Source organism: Dendrobates tinctorius, unplaced genomic scaffold (assembly GCF_039654945.1).
Source record: "Dendrobates tinctorius isolate UK_male_01 unplaced genomic scaffold, ASM3965494v1 ptg000044l, whole genome shotgun sequence".
Classification (NCBI taxonomy): Eukaryota; Metazoa; Chordata; class Amphibia; order Anura; family Dendrobatidae; genus Dendrobates; species Dendrobates tinctorius.
The window spans coordinates 124,222-151,672 of NW_027361712.1; the positions used below are offsets into that span (position 1 = coordinate 124,222).

At 41.8% G+C, this 27,451-nt stretch overlaps 1 protein-coding gene across 3 annotated transcripts in view; it reads left to right on the forward strand.

Moving 5' to 3' along the window:
• The window catches only part of LOC141089037 (intracellular hyaluronan-binding protein 4.S-like), a 133,132-nt gene extending 122,925 nt beyond the window's left edge, over positions 1-10,207 (forward strand). For all 3 annotated transcript variants that reach the window (XM_073575299.1, XM_073575300.1, XM_073575301.1), the window contains 2 exons: positions 295-468; positions 9,617-10,207. In XM_073575299.1, the coding sequence (XP_073431400.1) occupies positions 295-468; positions 9,617-9,673 (231 nt within the window). In that variant the 3' untranslated portion in view covers positions 9,674-10,207. The remainder of the gene's footprint in view (positions 1-294; positions 469-9,616) is intronic.
• Positions 10,208-27,451: the final 17,244 nt, after the last annotated feature.

A 27,451-nucleotide genomic window follows, 5' to 3' on the forward strand; every position in this document is an offset into this window, starting at 1 on the left:
TTTTTTTTTTTAACTGCACTACTGTTTGAGGGCTGTTTTGTTTTTTGTTTTTTTGGTCTGTGTGTGTATGTGTGTGTATATATGTATGTGTGTATGTATATGTGTATGTGTATATATATAAAATATATATATATATATAAAATATATATATATATATATATATATATATATATATATATATATATATATATATATATATATATATATATATATATATATATATATATATTAAAATATCTACTTGTATTGATATTTCCATCTCTGGTAATTAATTTTGGATTTTAATGTCAATAGAATTCAAAGGAAGATGAAGATGACAACCATTACAATTTCCGCAAATCTATCAATGATATCACATCTCAGCTGGAAATCAACTTTGGAAGTCTTTCTCGTCCAGCACGTGGTGGAAGAGGTAGAGGTCGTGGACGTTTTAGAAGAGAGGATGCATTGCCTTACGAAGTTTCTAATGTATGTATGTCTTTTGGGATTCTCAGCAGATTTTCCTCAATAAAAAGTTTTTGTTTTATGCTAGTCTTCTAACGAAGGGTGAGTGCAGGCAAGCATATTTTGTGTCCACGTGCAAGCTAACAAAACATCAGTTCACACCTAGACCAATGTTATGCTATGGTGACTTGCAAATGTCCGCTTTTTTTTTTCTATTTGGATTGCACTCTGCCATGCAAGTGATGTAGTTCGTGGAAACCGTCAGACTGCACTCGTAAACCATCTGAGTGTAGTTCGATCTCTATGAACTGACAGAATGTTGAAGATGGAGATTTTTTTTTTTCTCCATCTTTTCCTCATCCTAGAGAATTTTAGCACACCCTACTGACATTCTGATCAAACGCTGATACGTTAAAGCTTTGCGTTATTACCACATAGAGACACTGGTCAGAATTGTAAAATTTGGCCTGATCAAGAAGGTGAATACAGACTTGGGGGTAAAGGGGTTAAAGGAGGGAGGTGTTGGGGAGTGAAAACCACCCAGGTTCTGTTTGTAATCCGTGTATATTAAATTCCTTTTTACATACAATAAACAGGTAAAAAATATGGCTACATAATTTTTTGTAACATTCAATCTAAATTGACCGTCTTGAGTACACATTTATAAACATAAACACTGAACATTATTTAAAAAGTTACTGTATGTTTTTTTTTTTTTTGTTTGTTTTTTTTTTGCATATATCAACTCTCCTCTTCTATCTTGGTAATGTAAAAAACTTTCTTCACTGAATACAGATTTTACCTAAGAATGAATGATGAGACCTGGCAGAGAAAGAAGCAGATTTTAAGATTTTTTTACAAAGTTTCTTATTTTCATGTGTGCTGTTGTTGACTTCTGAAATAACTTCACCCCTTTGCGTACGGCGCATGTTGCATTTCCCCCTTTGAAGTGGGCTCCGGCGGTGAGTCCACCTCAGAGCTGGGACATGACAGCTGTCTTCAACAGCAGACATGTGCCCACAATAGCTGCAGCAGAATCGCGGTCCGCCCTCGGCAATTAACTAGTTAAATGCTGCTGTCAAACTCTAACAGCGGCATTTAACAAGCGCTTCCGGCCGTCGGGCAGGAAATACGTGCACAGTTGACCCTCATCATGTGATCGGGGGTCATCAGTGCGTCTGCATAACAACCAGAGGTCTCCCTGTGGTCGGTGCTCATAGCAATGCTGTCATTATGCTACATAGAGGCGATCTAAGCATCGCCTTTATGTAGCAGAGCCGATCAGGCTATGGCAGCTTCTAGCCTCCCATGGAGACTATTGAAGCATGCCAAAAAAAAAAAAAAAAAAAATTGTTAAAAATTATTTAAAAAAAAATATAAAAGTTCAAATCGCCCTCCTTTTGCCCCATTCAAAATAAAACAATTAAAAAAATCACATACACATATTTGGTATCGCTGCATTCAGAACCACTCGATCTATCAATAAAAAAGATTAACCCAATCGCTAAATGGCGTAGCGAGAAAAAAATTTAAAATGCCAGAATTACGTTTTTCTTGGTCGCCTCGACGTCAATAACGGGCAATGAGAAGATCGTTTCTGCACCAAAATGGTATGATTAAAAACGTCAGCCCGGCACACAAAAAATAAGCCCTCGCCCGACCCAAGATCACAAAAATGGAGACGCTACGGGAATCTGAAAATGGCGCAATTTTTTTTAACAAAGTTTTGAATTTTTTCTTCACCACTTAGATAAAAATGAACCTAGACATGTTTAGTGTCTATAAATTCGTAACAACCTGGAGAATCATAACGACAGGTCAGTTTTAGCGTTAAGTGAAGAAAAAAAAAACAAGTGTGGGATTGCACGTTTTTTGCAGTTTCACCGCACTTGGAATTTTTTTCCCGTTTTTCTTAGTACATGATATGGTAAAACCAATGGTGTCGTTCAAAAGTACAACTCGCCCAGCAAAAAAGTCCTCAAATGGCCTTATTGACCGGAAAATAAAAAAGTTATGGCTCTGGGAGGAAGGGGAGCGAAAAACAAACGCAAAAACGAAAGTGGGCTCCGGCGCGAAGGGGTTAAAAAGTACTTATTTTAATTTTTATCATGTCATGAATTTGCGCGCAGCATCTATTGTAGTCTGCCAGTCATGCAGTAGTAATACCGTTGTTTATTATTCCGAGTGGCAATGGCATCTGCTGAACGCCTTTCTCTGATTCAAATAATATAAAACTCAGTACAGACTGAATTGTTACTATCAATAGGGAGGCATTCTCTATCGGAACTTGCCCCTGATAGCAGCAAATCCCGACTCTCCCATCACGTCCCATAGATATAGACCAAATGTGCATATCATTGCATTTGGGTGCTGCGGCACAAGATACAAGGTAGTGCGGTTGCTTTTAGGTTGAACAAAGATGCCCGATGTGAGAAAAACATTGGACTTGCCTGTCGAAACCTACAAACTGTGACTATGTGCATGCCCCTACCCTTTGTAATGATTCTCAATGGCCAGAAACTCAACGGTTTTATTTAAGGTGGTTGCTATTCATGTTGATATTGCAGTATCACTCACGATGGTTATTTGGATGAATATTAAATGGAATCTGTCACCACATTTGACTTGCCTAAACTACTAATATGGCCATACAGGTTAGAGAATCCTGATATTAGGCATACAGGTTGGACTTTTATCAGCTGTGTTGTTGCTGAGAAATCTTTTTTCACTTGATATAAGTGACCTTTTCCCGGCTCTGGGGCGGATGGTGCCAGGAGATAATTCTGCCTCCAGAGCTTGTTTTAAGTGAAGAAGGCGTTCCCACTGTGAGACAAGTAAGCAACACAGAACAGGAGAAATCAAATTGGTCATCTTGCAAACACATTTTTGCTTCTCTGAGTTCTGCTGTATTGCAACAATATTGCACCCTGTCTGCCTGTGAGATAGAAGCTGAGAGGAACCTGCAGATGTGTCAGTTACAAGGAGACTAAAGAGCGGTCATTACAAATCACACTGGCAACTCCTCTTTATGTTTAAAACAAGCTCTGGAGGCAGTTATCTCCAGGCACCATCCACCCCGGATCCTGGAAGAGGTTACTTATATAAAGTGATAAAAGATGATTTCTCCGCAACAACAGCAGCTGATATGAGACATACAGGTAGGACTGTTTTGAGCATTCTATAACCTATATACCCATATTAATAGTTTAGATAGGTCAAATGTGGTGACAGATTTCCTTTAATAAATTAAAACAGTTGATATTAAACAGTTGATATATTTGGTGTGGGAATGAGGGTATTTAGTGGTCCCTGTGCAAATAGAAACAAATTATTAAACTTTATGCTTTAAGCGGTTGCCCATTACTAGGACAATCCCTTCTCATTCCCTATTGTTGGCCCTATTAAAATAAAAACACTCGCCTCCCATGCTGGCGCCATTCTAATAGGGTCAGCACTCTCTACCCTATTGCTCACGTGCGTTATGATACGTGAGCCTGGCACCCAAACACTGGTGGCGTCGCGTTCCCCCTGATTTCTTACATGGAGACAGTGATGCCAGTAATGATTGGGTGCCAGGCTAACAAGTCCTAACAACCATATATGAGCCTCGGGAGAGCAAGTGGACAACTCTTAACCATTTTCTGTCTAGAAAAAAAACCAGGTAGTGAGATTAACTCACTTATATCACAAAATGTGTCAAGAATATTCACTGAGAATAATACAACACCTATTCAAAGAAGTGAATATACCAAAAAAGTACAAAATTTAGAAACGTAAAAATAATTTTACTCATCACAATATTAAAAACAAAGGAGAAACTGACAAAGTAGACATAAAAAATGCCATAGTACAAAGATAATTAAATAACAGATTTAGGAGCCATGACCAAATGACATACGGTAATCATAAACAATCTAATATATAATTGCCTATCGGCTCTGTCACAGCTTACGGCGATTGTGTCGCTATCCCACAATCCACCGCGTCTGGAAGCTGTGACAAAAAAAGGCACTGCCATATTGCAACACCCAAGTTATGGGTATTCTGATATGGTGGCCAGGATTCAATGAGCAGTGCGGGATTCAAATCCTCCGCCCTGCCGGCTGAGCCAATGAGCATTGTCGCGTGGGATTTGAATCTGAGGCTTGGCGGGGGGATTCAAATCCCGCGCAGCACTGCTCATTGGCTCATCCGACGGGGGATTACATACTTACCTGACCGGGAGGAGCATTGCCGCGGCGCTTCTCTTCTCACCGGAGACCGGGGCAGGACTGGAGTGTCGGAATCAAGTATGCGCATGGCGCTATCGGCGCCATTTTACTGAAGACACATTTGCAGTGTGCCTTCAGCAATATGGTGCCGGACATCGCGGTATGGGCGTACTCCGGCGCCACACTCCTCCCCGGTCTCCGGCAGAATGTGACAGTGTTGGAGCACAGGGAAGAAAGGGGAGTATAAATGTTTGTTTTTTCTGTATGTGTGCAGTTTAATAGGGGTGAGAAGACCATACATATCAGGATAGGGGGGTGAGAGGACCATGCATATCAGGAAAGGTGGGTGAGAGGACCATGCATACCAGGATAGGGGGGTTTGGGGACTATGCATATCTGGATTGGGGATGAGAGGACCATACATACCAGGATAGGGGGTGAGGGGTAGCTTGCATACCAGGATAGGGGGGTGAGGGGACCATGCATACAAGGATAGGGATGTTCGGGGACCATGCATTCCAGGATAGAGGGGGTGAGAGGACCATACATACCAGGCTAGGGGGGTGAGGGGTAGCTTGCATATCAGGATAGGGGGTGAGGGGACCATGCATACAAGGATAGGGATGTTCGGGGACCATGCATTCCAGGATAGAGGAGGTGAGAGGACCATACATACCAGGCTAGGGGGGTGAGGGGTAGCTTGCATATCAGGATAGGGGGTGAGGGGACCATGCATACCAGGATAGGGAGGTTCAGGGACCATGCATTCCAGGATAGAGGGGGTGAGAGGACCATGCATACCAGGATAGGGGGTGAGAGGGGACCATGCATACCAGGATTGGGGGGGTGAGGGGACCATGCATACCAGGATAGGTGGGTGAGAGGGCCATGCATGCATTCAAATCCCGCGCGGCACCACTCATTGGCTCAGCCGGTGGGGGATTCAAATCCCCTTCCAAAGCCGCGCGGCACCGCTCATTAGCTGAGCTGCCCACCGGCGTATGTTCATTTCACCGCACTCCCGATGCATTAGCATCAGGCCTATTTCTTGTCCCTAAATAATATTCATAAAGTGCAAAAAGTAAGCAGACTAAATCAAAGTCTGAAATAAAGTGCATAGGAAGTATAAAAAGGTCTTGCTCCAGTTTTTTGATAACTTTTAAAATGGTGGGGGATAATTACTACACATGATCTAGACTCTCTTCACTTATTACATCCCAGGACTGTTTTCCTTTATTGCTGCTACAACACACGTGTTTATTAAAATCAGACTGCACGAGTCAAGTCTTTTTCATCCATCCTGTTGCTTAGTTATATTACTCCCATTCAGTAGATTTTCCGTTTTCCTTGTCCAGATGTAGAATCTTGCATTTTCCCCTTAAACACCATTCTTAGTCATTGCCCATTGTTCAAGCTAGATCTAGATGTCTTTTCTAGTGTTAGCTATCACTCCTAGCTTTGCATCGTCTGCAAATTTGATTAGTTTACTTTCAGTTCAGTTCCCTTATTTAGATCATTTATAAAATTATTGAACAACACTGGGGCCAGGACAGAGCCTTGTCGTACCTTACTTGAAACACACTTCCAATTTGATATGCAACCATTTACCACTCTTTGAGAACGATCACTGAGCCAGTTATGAATCCACCTAACCGTAACCTTGTCAGTCCCATGCTTGGTCATTTTTTCGATAAGGATAGTAGAAGATACTTTTCAAATGCTTTGCTGAAGTCAAGATATACTGTATCACATTTTCCTGATTCACCCATTCAGTGATTCCATCTTAGAAGGAAATTAGTCTGGCATGACTTGTTTTCTGCAAGCACATGGTGGCTCTGGTTAATAACTGTCCAAATACTTACATGCCATTTAATAATTTGTTTAAAATGTTTTCCTGGTATAGAAGTAAGGCTCACTGGCCTGTAATTTCCTGGCTGCATCTTTCCTTTTTTTTTTATTTTGATGATGGGTACAACATTTGCCCTTATCCAATCTCCTAGGACTCCCCACTGTTCTCCAGTATATTTCAAAGATTCTGGCTAGTGGTTCTGCAGTTTCCTCTCTCTTTCAGTACCCTTGTATGCAGTTCATCTAGACCGACCAGTACATTTAGATTCATTTAAATTAGCTAAGTGTTCCCTCACCATTTTTTTTTTTTTTTTTTTTTATAGATGTGTAGATTCTTTTATTCCTTCGATGGCACAGTGAAGATCAGTTTCTGTTACAATTGCTTTCTTAGAGAACACAGATGCAAAATAGTAATTTAAAAGTTTGGCCTTCTCAACATTATTTTGCACACATCACCCTTTTCATCCTGTAAAAATCCTGTAGCATCTTTTGACTTTTCGGTTTCCCTGCTCTACTGCAGGGCTTAGCTGTATATGCACAATATACATGCTGATTAATTAATGCAGTGAAAAGGTTGAAAAGTTCCAGGGGGCTGAATACTTTTGCAAGGCACTGTATATGTATCATGCTTCAAACATAAAGATATATCAAATGTAAATTTTTGGTGAAGAATCAACAAGTGGGACACAATTGTGAAGTTGAACAAAACTGATAGGTAGGGCTTGGAATATTATTTGGCCCCTTTACTTTCAGTGCAGCAAACTCACTCCAGAAGTTCATTGTGGATCTCTGAATGATCCAATGTTGTCCTAAATGACTAATGATGATCAATATAATCCACCTGTGTGTAATCAAGTCGCCGTATAAATGCACCTGCTCTGTGATAGTCTCAGGGTTCTGTTTGAAGCACAGAGAGCATCATGAAGACCAAGGAACACAACAGGCAGGTCCGTGATACTGCTGTGGAGAAGTTTAAAGCCGGATTTGGATGCAAAATGATTTCCAGAACTTTAAATGTCCCAAGGAGCACTGTGCAAGTGATCATAGAATCATAGAATTGTAGAGTTGGAAGGGACCTCCTGGGCCATCTGGTCCAACCCCCTGCTCAAAGCAGGATTCGCTAAATCATCCCAGTCAGATGTCTGTCCAGCCTCTGTTTGAAGACTTCCATTGAAGGGGAACTCACCACTTCTCGTGGCAGCTTGTTCCACTCATTGATCACTCTAACTGTCAAAAAGTTTTTTCTAATATCTAATCTGTGTCTCCTCCCATTCAGTTTCATCCCATTGCTTCTAGTCTTTCCTTCTGCAAATGAGAATAAAGATGATCCTTCTACAATGTGACAGACATTTAGATATTTGTAGACAGCTATTAAGTCTCCTCTCAGTCTTCTCTTTTGCAAACTAAACAATCCCAAATCCTGCAACCTTTCCTCATAAGACAGGGTTTGCAGACCGGTCACCATTCTGGTTGCCCTTTTCTGAACTTGCTCCAGTTTGTTGATGTCTTTTTTAAAATGTGGTGCCCAAAACTGGACACAATATTCCAGATGAGGTCTGACCAAAGAGGAGTAGAGGGAAATGACTTCACGTGATCTAGACTGTATGCTTCTGTTAATACATCCTAGAATTGCATTTGCCTTTTTTGCTGCTGCATCACATCATATTGAAATGGAAGGAGTATCCTACCACTGCATATCTACCAAGACCCGGCCGTCCCTCTAAACTTTCATCTCAAACAAGGAGAAGACTCTGGATGAACTGCAGAGAGCTTCAGCTGAGGTGGGACAGTCTGTCCACAGTACAACAGTCAGTCGTACACTGCACAAATATGGCCTTTTTGGAAGAGTGGCAAGAAGAAAGCCATTTCTCAAAGATATCCATAAAAGTGTTTAAAGTTTGCAACAAGCCACCTGGGAGTCACACCAAACATGTGGAAGAAGGTGCTCTGGTCAGATGAAACCAAAATTGAACTTTTTGGCAACAATGCCAAAAGATGTTTGGCATAAAGGCAACACAGCTCATCACCCTGAACACACCATCCCCACTGTCAAACATGGTGGTGGCAGCATCATGGTTTAGGCCTGCTTTTCTTCAGCAGGGACAGGGAAGATGGTTAAAATTTGATGGGAAGATGGATGGAGCCAAATACAGGACCATTCTTGAAGAAAACCTGTTGGAGTCTGCAAAAGACCTGAGACTGGGACAGAGATTTGTCTTCCAACAAGACAATGATCCCAAACATAAAGCAAAATCTACAATGGAATGGTTCACAAATAAATGTATCCAGGTGTTAGAATGGCCAAGTCAAAGTCCAGACCTGAATCCAATCGAGAATCTGTGGAAAGAGCTGAAAACTGCTGATCACAAACTATCTCCATCAAACCTCAAGCTGTTTGCCAAGCGACTTGCAGCTGTAATCGCAGCAAAAGGTGGTGCAACAAAGTATTAAGTTAAAGGGGCCGAATAATATTGCATGCCCCACTTCTCAGTTTTTGAATTTCTACAAAAATTTAAATAACCAATAAATTTCGTTAAACTTCACAATTGTGTTCCAATTGTTGATTCTTCACCAAAAATTTACATTTGTTATCTTTTATGTTTGAAGCATATGTGGGAAAAGGTTGCAAAGTTCCAGGGGGCCGAATACTTTCGCAAGGCACTGTATATACGTATATGTGTATTTATTATGCAGTGTATGATGTCCTGCAGTCAGGCTCACTCAGGAGCAGTCAGCGTATGGTCCCGTATACAGCTGCCTACAGGTGCTCTGGGACTGAGTTATTGATGCAGCTTGAACTTGCACACAGATCAGGTAACGTTGGAGCCCATGACTCCCACTGACCGTGCAACTCGATATGTCTAGCTTCAATCTTACCTTGCCTCAGAGCGACTGCAGACACCACGACAAGGCAAGAATCGACTCTCTCCCCCTGGCACTCCCGCTCTACAGACGCTTTGCCAGAGTTGCCAGATGGCCAGTCCAGCCCTGGTTCTGGGTACATTCAAGGATTCAAATTTTCCACTGAGAAATATAACTGTTAAAAACTGCATAAGTTTAATGTCTGTACCAAGTCTTATATTTTTTTTTTATCCCTATATGCTTCTGTTTAGGTGCCTGAGCTTGACTTGAACCCAGATGATCCTGATGCTTTTCCAGCTCTGATTTGATCTGTCACGTTTTTGGCTTATCCTGCATCTTAAAATGACTCTATACCAAAAGCAACTTAAGCAATTGTGTATGTGGGGGTTGTCTACAGGATTTTTTTGTTTTGCTATTGATTAAAGTTCTGCATTTACCGTTTAGAAAATGGGGAAGAGATGTACACAGTGACTTTTTTTTTTTTTTTTTTTTATACTGTAGTTCGTCATTTTTTTTAGGACATTAAAAGCATTTAGTCTCGGGCACATTTTGTACTTCAATTTGGGTTTTCAAGGATTAGAAGTTACTAAGGTTTGTATAAAAAGGTTGAACTTTGGATAGAGCGTAAGATATAACTTTTGTGTCATTTGACTGCAGTTTGACACAATTGAAATATTAAAGATGCTGTTTGTGCAGTTTGATGGATTTTGTATTTATGTTCTGTATTAGATCTATAAAAGTTGGATCGATGCAAGGATAATGCCATGACTTATTTGCTATTTAATAGATTTACACTAAGTAAATGAAAGATGCAATAAAATGGGAAAAAAAAGTTAATTCTACTTCAATTGTCTTGTCATTCACTGCACTTGTTGACCCTTACCTTGGTTTCAACTCTCCGCTTCAGGGTAATATCAGCCCATGTAAGCTTTTTTTTTTTCTTTCTTGCTAATTCACAAACCAGCAAACAAAAGGAAAAAAACAGTGTGTGTATATAACCTAATGAAAATAAGTAAAAAGCAAGTGCATTAAGTTAACATAGGGTACTTGGTAAACACTGTTTTGATCAAAAAAGTATAAAGGTGTACCCATGTGAGACAGTAACTACACTAACGGTAAAACCTACCTAGTGTGAATAGTGGCAGAGTCTCTGGGTCTCAAATGGACACCCAGCTTAAGAGGGACTACTACACAGTTAACTATAAAAAAATATATATATATATATATATATATATATATATATATATATATATATATATATATATATATATGTCCCACTAGTTAACCCCTTTAGTGAAAACCATTAAAAAAAGTAAAATAGAAAAAACAATGCTTTATCATACCGCCGAACAAAGTGGAATAATACGCAATAAAAACGACGGATATAAATAAACGTAGTACCGCTGAAAAGGTCATCTTGTACCGCAAAAAACGAGCCGCCATACAGTGTCATCAGTGAAAAAATAAGTTATAGCTCTCAGAATAAAGCAATGCAAAAATAATAATTTTTCATATAAAATAGCTTTTATTGTATAAAAGCACCATAACCTAAAAAATGATGTATCGCTGTAATCGTACTGACCGAATAATAAAACTGCTTTATAAATTTTACCCCTAATACTTATATACATTGTTGCAAATCCCCCCCCCCCCCCCAAAAAAAAAAAAATCATGAATTTCTGGATTTTGTACACTCTGCCTCCCAAAAATCGGAATAAAAAGCGATCAAAAAATGTCAAGTGCCCAAATATGGTACCAATAAAAACGTCAACTCATCCCGCAAACACCAAGACCTCACATTACTCTGTGGGCCAAAATAAGGAACAATTATAGCTCTCAAAATGTGGTGATGCAAAAACTATTTTTTACAATAAAAAGCGTCTCTTAGCATGTGACAGCTGCCAAATATAAAAACCTGCTATAAATAGTAAATCAAACCCCCCTTTATCACCCCCTTAGTTAGGGAAAAATAATAAAATAAAAAATGTATTTATTTCCATTTTCCTGTTAGGGATGGGGCTGTGGTTAATGTGAGGGTTGAGGCTAAGGTTAGGATGAGTTAGGGTTATGGTTAGGGTTGGGATTATGGTTAGGGGTGTGTTGGGGTTAGGGCTGGAGTTAGAATTGGGGGTTTCCATCAGGGGCTCTCCAAACGCAACATGCGTCTGACCTCAATTCCAGCCAATTTTGCATTGAAAAGTCAAACAACGCTCCTTCCCTTCCGAACCCTGCTATGTGCCCAAACAGTGGTTTACCTGCATATATGGGGTATCAGCGTACTCAGGACAAATTGTACAACAAGTTTTGGGGTCCAATTTCTCCTGTTACCCTTGGGAAAATAAATCAAATTGGATCTGAAGTAATTTTTTTGTGAAAAAAATGTAAATGTTCATTTTTTTTAATCATTCCACAAATTCCTGTAAAGCACCTGAAGGGTTAATACGGTCATTCCATGTCAAGTGGACCAGTTTTAAAAATCGTCCCCACTCGACCTTCTCCGATTTTGTTGAAAATTGATAAGGATGTGCATGTATGTTTGAAAAGAGGTTCTGTAAATTTTTAGGGCCAGATCTCAAATACATTGGGCACTGTTGACCTTTCACTGGAGGTTCCACCAAGCCTGCGGCTTCAGCTAAGAGGATTTTGCAAACTTTGGCACATAGCTATTAGAGTTCTATACTGGCTATGATGCTGAAATTTGGCATACTAACTCACCTTTTGCTGCTAAACACGATAAAATTATTACCAGCTATGACAAAACAATATTTCGGCCGCAATTTTGTGTCAAAGTAGCTTGTAAAACGCGTCGCATATAATTTATGCCAAACTTTGCCCATATATAACTCAAGACCAAAAACCAATAGTAACTGGTGCTTTGCCCTGTACACCAAACATCTACATGACTTTGCATTGCTGCAATATCACGGTCAAAGCATATGTATTTGTGGAAATATTCACACCCACATATGATAAACTTTAAAAAAACGAATTTTACCTATTTTTAGGTCAAATTTCTCAAATAGGGTCCCCCTAAAATATATTAATTCTGATATCATTAGAGCACATTTTTCTCTACAAGGATCATTGTTTTTTTTTTTTGTTTTTTTTTGGAGTCTCTCAGTTTAAGAAAAGAAAAATGCCACTGAACATGGTGTTTATTAATACGCAATGAATGGTAACTGCACTATTCAAACCCTTGTGTTGGTCCATGGTGGTTATACCACAACCAATTCCCTAAGAATTGGTATTATAATCCTATTAAGAATTGTAGTAATGCTGTCTTTCGAGAATTGGCAGCCCCATCGCCTAGGAGCCATGGCCGATAGCCGTGCAAGGCCAGCCGCGGGCGGTCTCTTTATCGCAGGTTCCGAAGCCTGAGGGTGGGTGTCTTTGCCTAGGATCCCAAGCCTAATATTGGGTATCTTTTGTTGGTTCCCAAGCCATAATGTTCAGTCTAAGTGGTCTGGAACTGTTGCTGAATTTGCAACATAATCGGTTCAGAGAAGCTGTATTGTCGGCCCATTGCTGTTGCAGCTGGTGCTGGAATTATTGCAATGATTGACTGCTCGGGAATCCAGCATGTATCATTTCTCACAGGCCAGTGAAAGAAGCTAGCTGGTCCATGAGGATGCATAAAATTTATTAATGCATCATGGTCGTCGACTGAAATTTCAGAAATATTTCCAATCCACCAGTTCCTATTGTAAATGCAGGCAATGTATTGCCCTGGCTGGAGGTTTGCAATTGGCACAAAAGGCATTTCTGATCTGACAGATCTATCTACATGGGCAATGAAAGATGATGGGTCATTTGACCCCCTTGAAATGCGAATCTATTTGTCATCAATTGGCACAAACTGGTGATTTTCTCTTCTTCCAGCAATTGTACGTCCATCTTTGAACCTTTCCTCTTGAACTACCCGTATTTCGTCAATTTTTTCTTTTGGAGCAAAAAAACTTGATTCCATGCAGTTGCTCGTTGCAAAAGTTGAATAAATCCACCGGGGTCAGTATTTGGTTTTCAGTTGGGCGTTGAAGACTGGCACGAGCTGCCAACCTCTTTGCTGTCCCTCCAATCCCATCACAGGGTGACTATCCATGACTGGTACCAAAAAAATTCCATTCAGCACTGATATTGAAATCAGCATTGTGGTGGCACAAGTTGAGAAAATTTTTGACATTTTTGTACTGGGCTGCAGATCCATCGCTGAAGTAGTGGATATGACGAATCCCATAGATGAGTCTTGAGATACTCCACAATTACTGTTAAAGTGTGGACTGCAACTGCGTCATGTCGTGAGCGATGACTGATTATGCACAAGCTGATGTTCTGCGCAGCTTCACCATTTAACTCCTTGAAGTAAATTACAAATGGGTGTACTGTAGCTTGACTATTTTCCCAGTGGAAACCTTGAATGGCATCTTGAACAATAAATGAGTAATTTGCAGCAAAGTCCATAAGGATCACAAGCTCTCCAGGTCTCAGATTTTCCTTCAACGGTTTCAGATAGCAACTTTGATGCTTGGCGATGTAGTGATGGCTACTAAGTTTAGAAATTTTCAAAACCAATTCTTCAATGAAATCTTCTATAGTCAGTTGTTTGGTGTCAAGCATATCTCGATCAGTGTGAATCCATTGTTTGAACTCAATATCTTCAGGGTCACTGCTGACAAACACATTGACTAGAAATTCTTTTAAAACTTCAGGACCCGGGCATTTATCACAACGGCCAAGCATACAGTCCTTGGATTCAATTCCACAGACCATTTTGTATATGAGCTCTTTGTAGTCATCATTGATTGGGCATGCTGCAAGCATTAGTTTGACATTTTGGTGAAGTGTACACACAAACGGAATGTGTTCCAGCAGATCCAACGGTTACGCACCACTTTGGCCGAAGCTCACAAAACTTGGAAAATCCAATTTCAGGGGCATTCCGATCCGGATAGGCAACAAACATTTCCCTCATATTGCTCAGTAATAGTCGCTTTTGCATCTGCTTTTTTTTCTCCTGCTATTCGCACTGATGCATAGTCTTTTTTACCAGGGCACATTCGACTGAATTCATCATCCTCAAAAAATGCCTGCACCTTTTTCTTCACTTCCTCAGAAACTTTCTTGGGATCTTAGCCTCACCTAGAATCATGTTCACATTTAAGCTTTCGTGCTTGTTTGACCATTCGTTCAGAGACACCGAATTCGTCTGATATAGACTTAATGGACCAACTTTTAGGTGCCAATGTCAAGATTTGGACCTTTTCTGCCCGACTGGACACCTGCAGCTTTTGCTTCAAATCTGCCAAAAGGTGATTGTAATCCAGACACATTTTGCACTGTGCTGTTTTTGTTTGCTCAATGTCTTTCAGCTCAAGCCCTCCAATTGAAGCAATCTTGCTAGAAAATGCATTTTGTACCTGGCTTATCTTTCTCCTTGCATATCCAAGTGAATCCCGTTGGCTTACCCGTGGATATTTCAGAGGAGAGATGCCAATGGATGTTAAGCTTGAATTTAGATTTTCAGGAGAACATTCCATTCCATCTGGATCGGATTCAGAGGAAACTGGATCAGCTGATTTTTTCCTGTTAGAAAATTCTTTTCGACATGATGCACACATCTTCTGGCCAGGCTTCACATCATTCTTTATAAATTCGTTCAACTGGTCAGCTGCTAACAAATTGATAGCTCACAAATTCTTTTTGGTGTTATGACCTTTCTTTCCAAAAGGATTGCAACACTATTTTTGCAAATGCTCATATTTGGTCAAGAATGAAGCTTCATGGTGTAAACAGATTTGTGAATGTTCGTCAAAATTTAGTCCAACTGGTCGACGCAGCAATTTCTGTTCATCCAATCCAAAGCTTGTAAACAATTTCAACTCATCCTTGCTATGGGTGAATGTCTTAAGGTGGCACTTCGAATTGTTCGCAAGGCCGATAAAGCAGTGGGCTGATTCTTCATCAATTTAATTCTCCATCGCTAAAAAATAAATAATATATGCATTAAAATGTAACAATAGTCATTAACTTTTCATAAATAAAAAGGTTTTTAGGTTTTTGATTATAATAGACATTGCTAGCAACAATACAACTCTGTAACATGTGATAAGAATCTGAAAATCAAACACAAAATCAATGCATTACGCGCATAAATAACACCATGTTCAGTGGCATTTTTCTTTTCTTAAACTGAGAGACTCCAAAAAAAAAAAAAAAAAAAAAACAATGATCCTTGTAGAGAAAAATGTGCTCTTTATAATGATATCAGAATTAATATATTTTAGGGGTACCCTTTTTGAGAAATTTGACCTAAAAATAGGTAAAATTTGGATTTTTAACATTTTTCATCATATGTGGGTGTGAATATTTCCACAAACACATATGCTTTGACTGTGCTATTGCAGCAATGCAAAGTCATGTAGATGTTTGGTGTACAGGGCAAAGCACCAGTTACTATTGGTTTTTGGTCTTGAGTTATATATGGGCAAAGTTTGGCATAAATTTTATGCGACGCGTTTTACAAGCTACTTTGACACAAAATTGCGGCCGAAATATTGTTTTGTCATAGCCGGTAATTTTATCGTGTTTAGCAGCAAAAGGTGAGCTAGTATGCCAAATTTCAGCATCATAGCCAGTATAGAACTCTAATGGCTATGTGCCAAAGTTTGCAAAATCCTCTTAGCTGAAGCTGCAGTCTTGGTGGAACCTCCAGTGAAAGGTCAACAGTGCCCAATGTATTTTAGATCTGGCCCTAAAAATTTACAGAACCTCTTTTCAAACATACATGTACATCCTTATAAATTTTCAGCAAAATCGGAGAAGGTCGAGTGGGGACCACTGGTACACTTGACATGGAATGACCCAATAAACTTCTTGAATGTGGTTTTGAGCACCTTCAGGGTTGCAGTTTTTAGATTGGTGTAACTTTTGGGTATTTTCATATCGACCCCTCAAAGTGACTTCAAATGTGAGTAATGTGGTCCCTACAAAAAAATAAAAAGTGTTGAAAAAATGAGAAATCGCTGGTCAACTTTTAACCCTTATAACTTCCTAACAAAAAAAAAATTTTGGTTCCAAAATTGTGCTGATGTAAATTAGACATGTGGGAAATGTTATTTATTAACTATATTGTGTGACATATTTATTTCTTTTAAGAGCATGAAAATTCAAAGTTGGGAAAACTCCAAAATTTTCTAAATTTTTGCCAAATTTCCATTTTTTTCACAAAAACGCAAGTCATATCAAAGAAACTTTACCACTATCGTGAAGTACAATATGTCATGAGAAAACATTGTCGGGATCCATGGAAGCGTTCCAGAGTTACCTCATAAAGGGACAGTGATCAGAATTGTAAAAATTGGCCTGGTCATTAACATGCAAACCACCCTTGGGGGTAAAGGGGTTAATTGCCAATATATTTAGAAGAACAATATGCAGGTATACAGTCAGGAGTGTAGAACAAGAGTAGGGTATAGATAGGTTGCAATTATCGTTTTATGTAGCATGTGACCACAGGGAGGTGCTGATGAATCACAGGTCCAAATCTTAGTTACAGGCTTTCCTTGGCCACGTCAGGTAACGGATCCTCCTGCCAGTAGGAAAACTAAGCTCAAAATGAGCAGCTGTCTTTTATCTCCTAGGTTGTTCCCTCCCACACTCTGTGCCCACCCGTAGGCTTGTGCTGCCTCACTCCTCCCATCTCTGAGAGTATGATTTTCTGTCCAGAATGGTGGAAGCTCGTAACTTTCCACCTGAAGCTCTGAATAGAATGGCAGCATAACCACTGGATTCTGCTGGATTTTATCTGCGCATAGAGATTAAATATTCCTACCGTATGTAATTCCTGGTAGCTATACTTTAGAACTCAATAATGCAGAGTGCTACAGGTGGCTGCAGGGCACGGGCGTGTGGGGGAAGGAATGCTGATTCCGATAATATGCCCAGCTAGGCTCACAGATATTGCATTCTGTTATGTCATTTTCCAGATTCAGTACCTCAGAGCCTTGCTGTGACTTGTTGAACAATGATGTTTCCATGTGCTTGAGTCAGACAAAAAAATCCAGTTTGCCTGTAGCTACAGAGAGATGACTCCTTGGTGCTAATTGGTGGGGACCGAGCTTCAAGGAGCTTCTTCCTGGAGTTTATTAAGGAACACATTGCATTGCTTTTTATGGCCTGGGGGAATGCAAGGGTGGGGGCACATTTCAGGAGTGGAGGGGAGATCGCTCTTACATAAGGGCAGGGTACAGATAGGTTACAATTACCGTGTTATGTAGCATGTGGCCACAGGGAGGCGATGCTGGATCACTGGTCCAAATCTTAGCTGACGTGGCCAGGGGAATCACATAACCAAGTCCAAGATGAGGGGCTGCCTAACAGCTCCTAGGCTACTTCCAGCCCTGGGCTGGGCTGCCTCCCTCCTCCCATATCTGAGAGTATGATTTTCCAGCCAGAACCGAGGATGGCCGATAACTTTCCCCCGTAGCTCCAAATGGGTCGGTGGTGCCGCCACTGGGGGCCGCTGGATTTTATCTGTGCAGGGAGACCAAATATGGCTACTGTATTTAATGCCTGGTAGCTATTCTTCATAACTAAATAATGCAGAGTGCTAAGGGTGGCTGAATGTTATATGCTTGTGGGGGAAGGAATGCAGAGTCTGATAATGTGCTCAGCTAGGCTCAGAGATATTGTATATTCTTTTATTATGTCATTTTATAGATTCCATATCTCAGAGCCTTGCACTGGTTAGCCTGGGATCTGTTGGGCCACAACGGCAGCCTGAGTGAATAAAGGGAGCCAGTTGGCTGTAGCTGCACAAGCGTTCACACCCTTGTGATAATTGGTGGGGGCATATTGTCTGTGCCTTTTGGCCCCCCCCGGAGAGAGGCCTCAAAAGACTTCTTGCTAGAGTTAAAGAAAAACATGGATCCTGGGGAATCCCAAGGTGGGGGGTGGAGTTTGGAAGCAAGTATTTTGGGGCCACAGCATGTGATAGAGAATTCCATCAGATATGGGTAAATGATATCTACTTGATATCATTTTTCTATCTCCCTACTGATAGAGCTTCAGCTGGCCAAGGCCGTCACGCACTTACCTGCCCTCAGCTACCGGACACAGCTCGTGGGGTAAACCCGATAGTTTCTAAGCTACCGTGCAATATACAAGAAAGGTGGATCACACTTGGGTCAAGGTACAAAAGAGCCAAGTCTTTTTTTCCTCCATTTTCTTACTTTTATTTATTTTACTGACTTTATATAGCGCCATTAATTCCACAGTGCTTTACATACATTATTGGCACAGTCCCCACTGGGGCTCACAATCTAGATTCCCTATCAGTATGTCGTTGGAATGTGGGAGGAAGCAGGAAAAGCCAGAGGAAACCCACGCAAACACGGGGAGAACATACTAACTCCTTGCTGATGTTGTACTTGGAGGGATACTTTTGAGTTTATCAAGGATATTGCAGAGTGTAGAACTGACCAAAGCTTTTCCAACGGAGAACCCAACAGCCCTGGTTTATCTCCTCTGAAGTATGACAGTCCACATTCTAACATCAGAATCCACAGCAGTTGAGTATCCATGAAAGACTTACATTCTTCCAACACCTACATCAGCTCCAGACAAGCAGCCAAGGTGAAAAGGTTGAAAATCTTAATTGAATGTGTCCCATTCATAATAAGCCACATCCCCTAAACTTCTTGGCCACATTGGCTTCAGAAAGAAACAATTCCAGGAATGCAAGGAGCTTTTAAAGAAGTATAGGTTTACAGATGATGTGCTTCTACTGAACATTTTGTTAGAGACTGTAAAATTTCTATTAAGTGTTTGGAGTGTGACCAATGAGGGCCCACGTACAAGAGCATCCATCCCTACCTAGCACTGCACAGCTCACACCTTCTTTGCCCACCACAAGTAATGGTGGGGAGGATGCAGAACAACAAGCAGGCTCTACCACAAAATCTTTTTCGTGCAAAGAAGTCTTCGCTGAAGATCTTTATGCAAGTCATGTGCGAAGATATGTCTGGTGAATGTGCCGCCCAAAGGTCAAACAGAGAAAATTATAAAGATGTACGCCATCTTAGACAATCAGAGCAACCGATCACTTGCCAGGGCAGAACTTGATTTTTTTTAATTAAAAGGGAATGCTTACTGCATACACCTTGTGCACCTGTAGTGGTTTTACAGAGGTCTCTGGGAGAAGAGTCAATGAACTCCTAGTATCTTCTCTTGAGAAAAAGGTGGAGATACCCCTACCCACTCTTGTTGAGTGCAACCAGACACCATCCAAAAGAGAGGAGATCTCAGCGCCAGAAGCTGCTCCTCTTCATCCTCATCTAAAGACTATAGCCAACAAGTTACCAGCCATTGAAAACAGTGTGGATATTCTGATTCTGCTTGGCACATTGTCCGGCTAAACAAGGTATGTCCGCAAATCAATGGCCAAAGCGATGCACCATTTGGGCAACGGTTTGATGTATGCTGGGTTACCATAGGTAATGTCTGCATAGATAAAATGAAGAGGCCTACAAAGATTTCCTCATTTAAGATTCATATCTTGCTAAATGGTCGCAGCACTTACATTCAGCCATACCCTCATCATTACTGGGTGAAGAAGAAGCTGAGGGGCAGCAAGAAACCCCTGACAACATGAAATCGTTCAACAAAAACTAATGTTAAATAGTTTATTTTCATAAATACCTTATTTTTTCAGGTGGTCCATTTTTTCACATTTGGATTTTATGGGCCTTATTTTCTTATGTAGTGGCGATAGGGATGGCTTTAATAATTTTGGATTAAAAATTATCAATATGAAATAAACATACTTGATTAAAACCATATTCTTAGAGCAATGGAGAGAGGGGGAATTTCTAACTTGTGTAACTATAGAACAGGACATGTGGGAGGGTGCGCCTTATAGTTAGTGGCTGTACATAAGCCATGACGACCTGTAGCTTTATGTCATGTGACTGTGTAAGGTCATGATCACATGGCTTACTGACACAACCAGGCAATATCCGATGACTGTTGTCCCGTGGTATGATGAGATGCCGCTCCTTGTCATTTGTTAGATAAGGACCTTTTGATCCACTCCTACATAGGTCCGATGCCGTCATGTGGTATGAAGAGTTGTTGCCCCTTGTTTCCTTAGTTGAGGACCTTCCAATCCACTCCTACATAGCTCCTGAACTCCTTATTGGTACATATCTATATATATAAATGCCTTATCGTGTCTGTAACCGAAATCGCGGGCCGCTGATGACGTCACTCTCGCGAGAGCGAGAAAGAAGACCGACGTCACTCTCGCGAGAGCGAGAAAGAAGACCAACGTCATCAGCGGTCTAAGCCGCAAAGCATTACTGGGAACGCGAGGTCGTGCACGTGGAAAGAAGACAGGAGGCCGTTGGAAGATGAGAATAACTTTTTTAAAATTATTTTTGTACAGGGCCGCGGCAGTGATTGGTCGCGGCTACAGGGCCGCGTTGCTGATTGGTCGCGGACAGAGGGCCGCGATGCTGATTGGTTGCGGCTACACGGAAAGGGGGGTGAGGGGACCATGCATGCCAGGATAGAGGGTGAGGGGACCATGCATACCAGGATTGGGGGGTGAGGGGACCATGCATACCAGGATAGGGGGTTGAGGGGACCATGCATACCAGGATAGAGGGTGAGGGGACCATGCATACCAGGATAGGGGGTTGAGGGGACCATGCATACCAGGATAGGGGGTTGAGGGGACCATGCATACCAGGATTGGGGGGTGAGGGGACCATGCATACCAGGATAGGGGGGCGAGGGGACCATGCATACCACGAAAGGGGGGTGAGGGGACCATGCATACCAAGAAAGGGGGGTGAGGGGACCATGCATACCAAGAAAGGGGGGTGAGGGGACCATGCATACCAAGAAAGGGGGGTGAGGGGACCATGCATACCAGGAAAGGGGGGTGAGGGGACCATGCATATTAGGATTGGGGGTGAGGGGACCATGCATACCAGGATTGGGGGTGAGAGGACCATGCATACCAGGACTGGGGTGTGAGGGGACCATGCATACCCCAAAAGGGGGGTAAGAGGACCATGCATACCAGGATTGGGGGGTGAGGGGACCATGCATATCAGGAAAGGGGGGTGAGGGGACCATGCATACCAGGAAAGGGGGGTGAGGATACCATGCATACCAGGATTGGGGGGTGAGGGGACCATGCATACCAAGAAAGGGGGGTGAGGGGACCATGCATACCAAGAAAGGGGGTTAGGGGACCATGCATACCAGGATAGGGGGGTGAGAGGACCATGCATACCAGGACTGGGGGGTGAGGGGACCATGCATACCAGGACTGGGGGGTGAGAGGACCATGCATACCCCAAAAGGAGGGTAAGAGGACCATGCATACCAGGATAGGGGGGTGAGGGGACCATGCATACCAGGAAAGGGGGGTGAGGATACCATGCATACCAGGATTGGGGGGTGAGGGGACCATACATACCAGGAAAGGGGGGTGACGGGGAGCATACATACCAGGATTTGGGTGTGAGAGGACCATGCATACCAGCAAAGGGGGGCGAGGGTACCATGCATACCAAGAAAGGGGGTTGAGGGGACCATGCACACCAGGAAAGAGAGGTGAGAGGACCATGCATACCAGGATTGGGGGGGTGAGGGGACCATGCATACCCCGAAAGGGGGGTAAGAGGACCATGCATACCAGGAAATAGGGGTGAGAGGACCATGCATTCCAGGATTGGGGGGGTCAGGGGACCATGCATACCAGGATAGTGGGTTGAGGGGTAGCATGCATATCAGGATTGGGGGTGAGAGAACCATACATATCAGGATTGGGGGGTGCATTATTGCATTATTATTAAATCTTCAAAAATAAGCCATATATATTCTAGAATACTCGATGTGTTAGAATCGGGCCATTTAGTAGCAACATAATACTAATCCCTACATGTATTTAAGATATCTAACACTTTTCTGAACCGGTTCAATATTATGTTCCATTGGACTACGTTAATCCTTTGTCCCTTATGCCTGCACTTGGATTAGATCGAGATGGCGTTTACCTACAGAGTCACTATGTATGGGGATCGGGGACCTGTAGTACATCTGCAAGCACTTAGAGTTGGATCTTGGGGGATTTTTCATGGGGATGCAACTGGATGATCGATAACAGCAAGGTTCAACTGGATGTGTTTAAATGTGACATATAATTTATTTATGTGTTATGAAATTTTGCTTTCCAAGGTATTGACACGTTGGTATGAACATAACTCCATTTTACTTTTTAAGGCCTCTTTCACACTTCCGTGTTTTACAATCAGTCAAAATCCGCCAGGTTTTGAAAAAAACGGATCCGCTATTTTTTTTTGCGGATCCGTTTTTTTCCCCATTGACTTCCATTATTGGCGGATTTTGACGGATTGCCGTCCGTTGCAGCCGTTTTTGTGAGGATCCGCGATAATGTTGCTGTCCGTTAACATACTCAAAGATTTCCAAACGGAGCTTGCAACGTTTTTTTGGCCGGCGGATCCTCCAGACAGTGATTTAACCCGAACTTCTGTCTGGGTGCCGTACAAAAAATTCTCTCTTTCTCCCTCTCTCTCTCCCTCTCCTTCCCGGCCAGCGGTTCCTTTAAATTTCCTCATTTTGCGGATCCGTCAAAAAACGGATCCTGTAGCATCCGTTCACATCAGTTAATAACAGATCCGCTTTGCCACCTTTTTGGCGGATTGTAACTGACACAAAAAACTGAAGTGTGAAAGAGGCCTAATACAGCAATTATGTATTTTGTGAGTGCACTTGTTTTTAAAGTTGTTTTAATGCTTTATTTCCTTTGGTGAATAGATGGTTGTAATTACAGCAGGGAGGGGAATGGAATAGAAGGAAGAGGTGGAGCCCATCCTCTCTGGTGCATAAAAAAAATCACAATAGCGTACTCTGCACTTCATGGCTGTAATTTTTATTGTACTTCTGGTTTGAAAAAGGCCCTTTTGGGGCAAAACTTTGCTTCAATTTAGGAAAACGTGTGATTTTTAAGGATGGCATAATGGAATAAAGGTTAAGTTTTATCCCATTTTCTCTGGTGCCTCGGAATCTTAGATTTTCTATAGATCGACAGTGAACATCAAAATGGGATCATCATCAAATCTTATGATTTCAGACAGGTCGTGTCATGTCCCATGATTTTGGAATCATAAAGACAGTATTGCATTATCATTGTGTTATATTATGCTGTTTCATTGTTATGCAATAAGATTTGTCCTCTTTAGAAGTTTGTCCTTCCTCTCTCCCTGTCTCCCTCTGAGGCAGCTCTGATGTCAGTAACCCCTCTCTTCTTCTTCAGCTGTAAACATAAACCTTCTTCTGGAATATTCATACATGCCTCCTCCCGTCAAGTTCAAGCTGTTTCAGCGCCATACACTTGCAGCTTAGTTATGGAGTCAGAATAGTGTGTGTGCATATATTTTGGTGTGTGTGTGTGCACTGTGCACTGCTCAAAAAAATAAAGGAAACACTAAAATACCACATCCTAGATAGGACTGACTGAACTATTCCAGTGGCAAATCTTTATTCATTACATAGTGGAATGCGTTGAGAACAATAAAACATAAAAATGATCAATGTAAATCAAAATTAATATCCCATGGAGGTCTGGATTTGGAATGATACTCAAAATTAAAGTGGAAAATCAAATTACAGGATGATCCGACTTCAGTAGAAATGTCTCAAGACAAGGAAATGATGCTCAGCAGTGTGTGTGGCCGCCATGCGCCTGTATGACCGCCCTACAACGCTCCTGATGAGGCAGTGGATCTCCTGAGGGCTCTCCTCCCAGAGCTAGATTAAAGCATCAGTCAACTTCTGGAGAGTCTGTGGTGCAACGTGGCGTTGGTTGATGGAACAAGACATGATGTTCCAGATATGCTCAATTGGATTCAGGACTGGGGAATGGGCAGGCCAGTCCATAGCAGCAATGTCTTCATCATAATAATAATGTTTATTTTGTTTTCATCATACAGGAATCGCTGATACACTTCAGCCACATGAGGCCTGGCATTGTCATACATCAGAAGGAACCTACATATGGCCTCACAATGGGTCTGAGCATCTCATCCCGGTACCTAATGGCAGTCAGGGCACCTCTGGCTAGCACATTGAGGACTTTGCGGCCCTCCAAAGAAATGCCTCACCATTACTGACCCACTGCCAAATTGGTCATGCTGGAGGATGTTGCAGGCAGCAGAACATTCTCCACGGCATCTCCAGACTCTGTCACATGTGCTCAGTGTGAACCTGCTCTCATCTGTGAAGAGCACAGGTGCCAATGTTAAATCTGTCAATCTTAGTGTTCTCTAACAATTGCCAATGGCCCTGCATGGTGTTGGGCTGTAAGCACAACACCCACTTGTGGACGTCAGGCCCTCAAACCACCCTCATGGAGACTGTTTCTGACAGTTTCAGCAGACACAGTAATGTTAGCGGCCTGCTGGAGTTCATTTTACAGGGTTCTAGCACTGCTTTTCCTCCATGCACAAACGAGGAGGTCCTACTGCTGGGTTGTTGCCCTCCTATGGCCCCCTCCACATCTCTTGGTATCTTCTGATCCTTTTCTGGACACTGTGCTGACAGACACAGCTACTCCTCTTTCCACAGCTAGCATTGATGTGCCATATTGGATGAGCTGCACTACCTGACAATTTCTGTGGGTTGAAGACACTGCTTCATGCTACTGTACCTCTAGGGGTGAGAGCAATGACAAAATGCAAAAGTGACCAAAACAACAGCCAAAAAGGATGATAACAGAAATGGTATGTGGTCACCATCTGCAGAACTACTCATTTTATGGGGAGTGTCAGGGGATTCCTTCATCTATCCCACTCTCCATTTCCGGTTACGAACTTGCAGCTCTCTGGCGCCCCCTTACCCTCCGGTTAGATAGGGAACTACATCTAAGATAATTAGCCGCCAGAAAGGCTGCCTTGCCGTGTACTGGCTATTGGGCACTCTGCAGTGAGGGCAGTATGTATATCCCCAGTCTCAGACAGGAAATACACACATAAGCCTCTGTTCCATCACTGTCATGGTCTCCCAAATCCCTAAGCACACTTTGCTGCCACCAGCTCCTTGTTTGACATGAAAAACTAATATCGAGTCAGGAGCTCAACCACATAGTAGCGTAATTTAGCGCGGAAGTCATGGCGGTTCATTCTTAGAGCAAAGAAAAGGAAACTAGTACATTTTATAGATTTACTCCAGAAAATATAGACAGTGTTTACAAAAATACAAAAGATGTTACAAAAGAGACAAAATACAGTATATACAGACAGTTAGAAATAAATGGGATTAAAATAAGAACTTGCACATCTCGGTCACTGTTATGCCATGTGGATGTGGGGGAGGGGAATCTTCCCAGAACGAAGGGTACAAATGCACAGCGTCCTGCAGCTGCTTCCCCAGGCAAAAGACCACTTCCTGATAGAGCATCCTAGATTTATTCCTTTCCTTTCCTGACCTCCCTGGTGGGCTGAGCTAAAGGATATATGCCACCTTCTAAAAATTATCTTTCATTAAAGACTACACGTGACATGTCTGGGAGATGCAGGCAGGCAGAAATCCATTTCTCGGTTTCTGGCATCTGGAAGAGCTACTAAACGCTGCTGTGAATAGCTTTAATTATGCCGATACCGGAAATATATTTGTCCTGCTCTTATGACTATTCTGTGTTATTAAATTCGAGTTTGAAGAAATAAAGAAAACGTGCTCAAACCTTTACTTTCTGTTTGAGCCGGCCAAACCAGGATCTCACATTACACAAGATGGTATAGGACATTCCCACAGGGGAAAAATGAAGGGAGGGGGATAGAATTATACAGTTGTGCTTCCAGACGGATTATGTTTAAAAGCCTCTTGGTGATTGATGATGTGAGTATACTGTGTATAGTTAATCTTTATATATACCTAATCATATGTATTCAATGTTTATCTGTACTTATCCTTTGTATCTTAAAAAATACAAAAGTGTACGTAATCATACCATTCCTTTAATTTTGTACCGTGAAATAAAATTGCGTTATATCGCAAGCAGTAGCCTTCTTTAAAGCCGTATCCGAACCTTAGTGTTAAAAACTTGGCAATACATAATTGGCATAGTCGGCAGGATACGCAGAAGGCTCAGAAGTTTTTTTATTAATATTATTAACAGGACTCTGTGTGATATTGCGTAGAACATGCCTGTCTTTAAGAAAAAGGTGTCTGTGTGTGAATCTATTGAGATTCCAGGCTGGGAACAGGCAACCAAGTGGTTGCACAGTGCTGGTTTGGGTGAAGCATGGGACAGATGTCTGAAGGACGCTGAACCTGCTGATGTGGCTGCATGCTTAGAGAAAGTGAAAGTGGAGAAAGGTAAAGAGTTGAGCGCTATTGGTAGGCGCGGATGGATATTGTTGTCTGCATATAGAAAACAGCATAAGGAAAGATTAGGTATGTTATCAAAAGTACAGGAATTGGAAAAACAGTTGTGTGAGGCCCAGAATGCATTGGTTATAGCACAATGTCAGAACAAGATATTAATGGATAAATGTGATGGTTATCAAAATGTTGCAGAAAAGGCTGCCGTACGTGTAGCAGAGTATAAAAACAGAAGGAGGAAAGGCAAGGTGAATAAAAAGAAAGTAACTTTGGTCATAGCCAAAGCAGGGAGAGAGTGGAACCAGGATCAGTGGGATGGTGATGTGTGGAATTCAACTGACTCTGAAAACAACACTGATCCCGAGTCTGAGGATGAACATTTCCATGGAAAGAGGGAAATTGCTCCTCCTCTTAACCCAGTGAGAGTTCATCCTATATATCGGAGACGGATTGTAGAGACATCTACAGGTAAAAGGAATGAGAATGCGGTAGAGGATTACAGTCAGCAGGAGCTTAATGATCTTCATGATCATTTTTCTCAAAAGTCAAATGAATCCCTGATAGCTTGGGCAATCAGATTATGGGAGATGGGGGCTCATGAAGTACAGGTAGATTCTGTGGATGGCCCAAAATTTGTCCAACTCAGTCATGAGCCTGTAGTGAAGGAGGCATTCCAT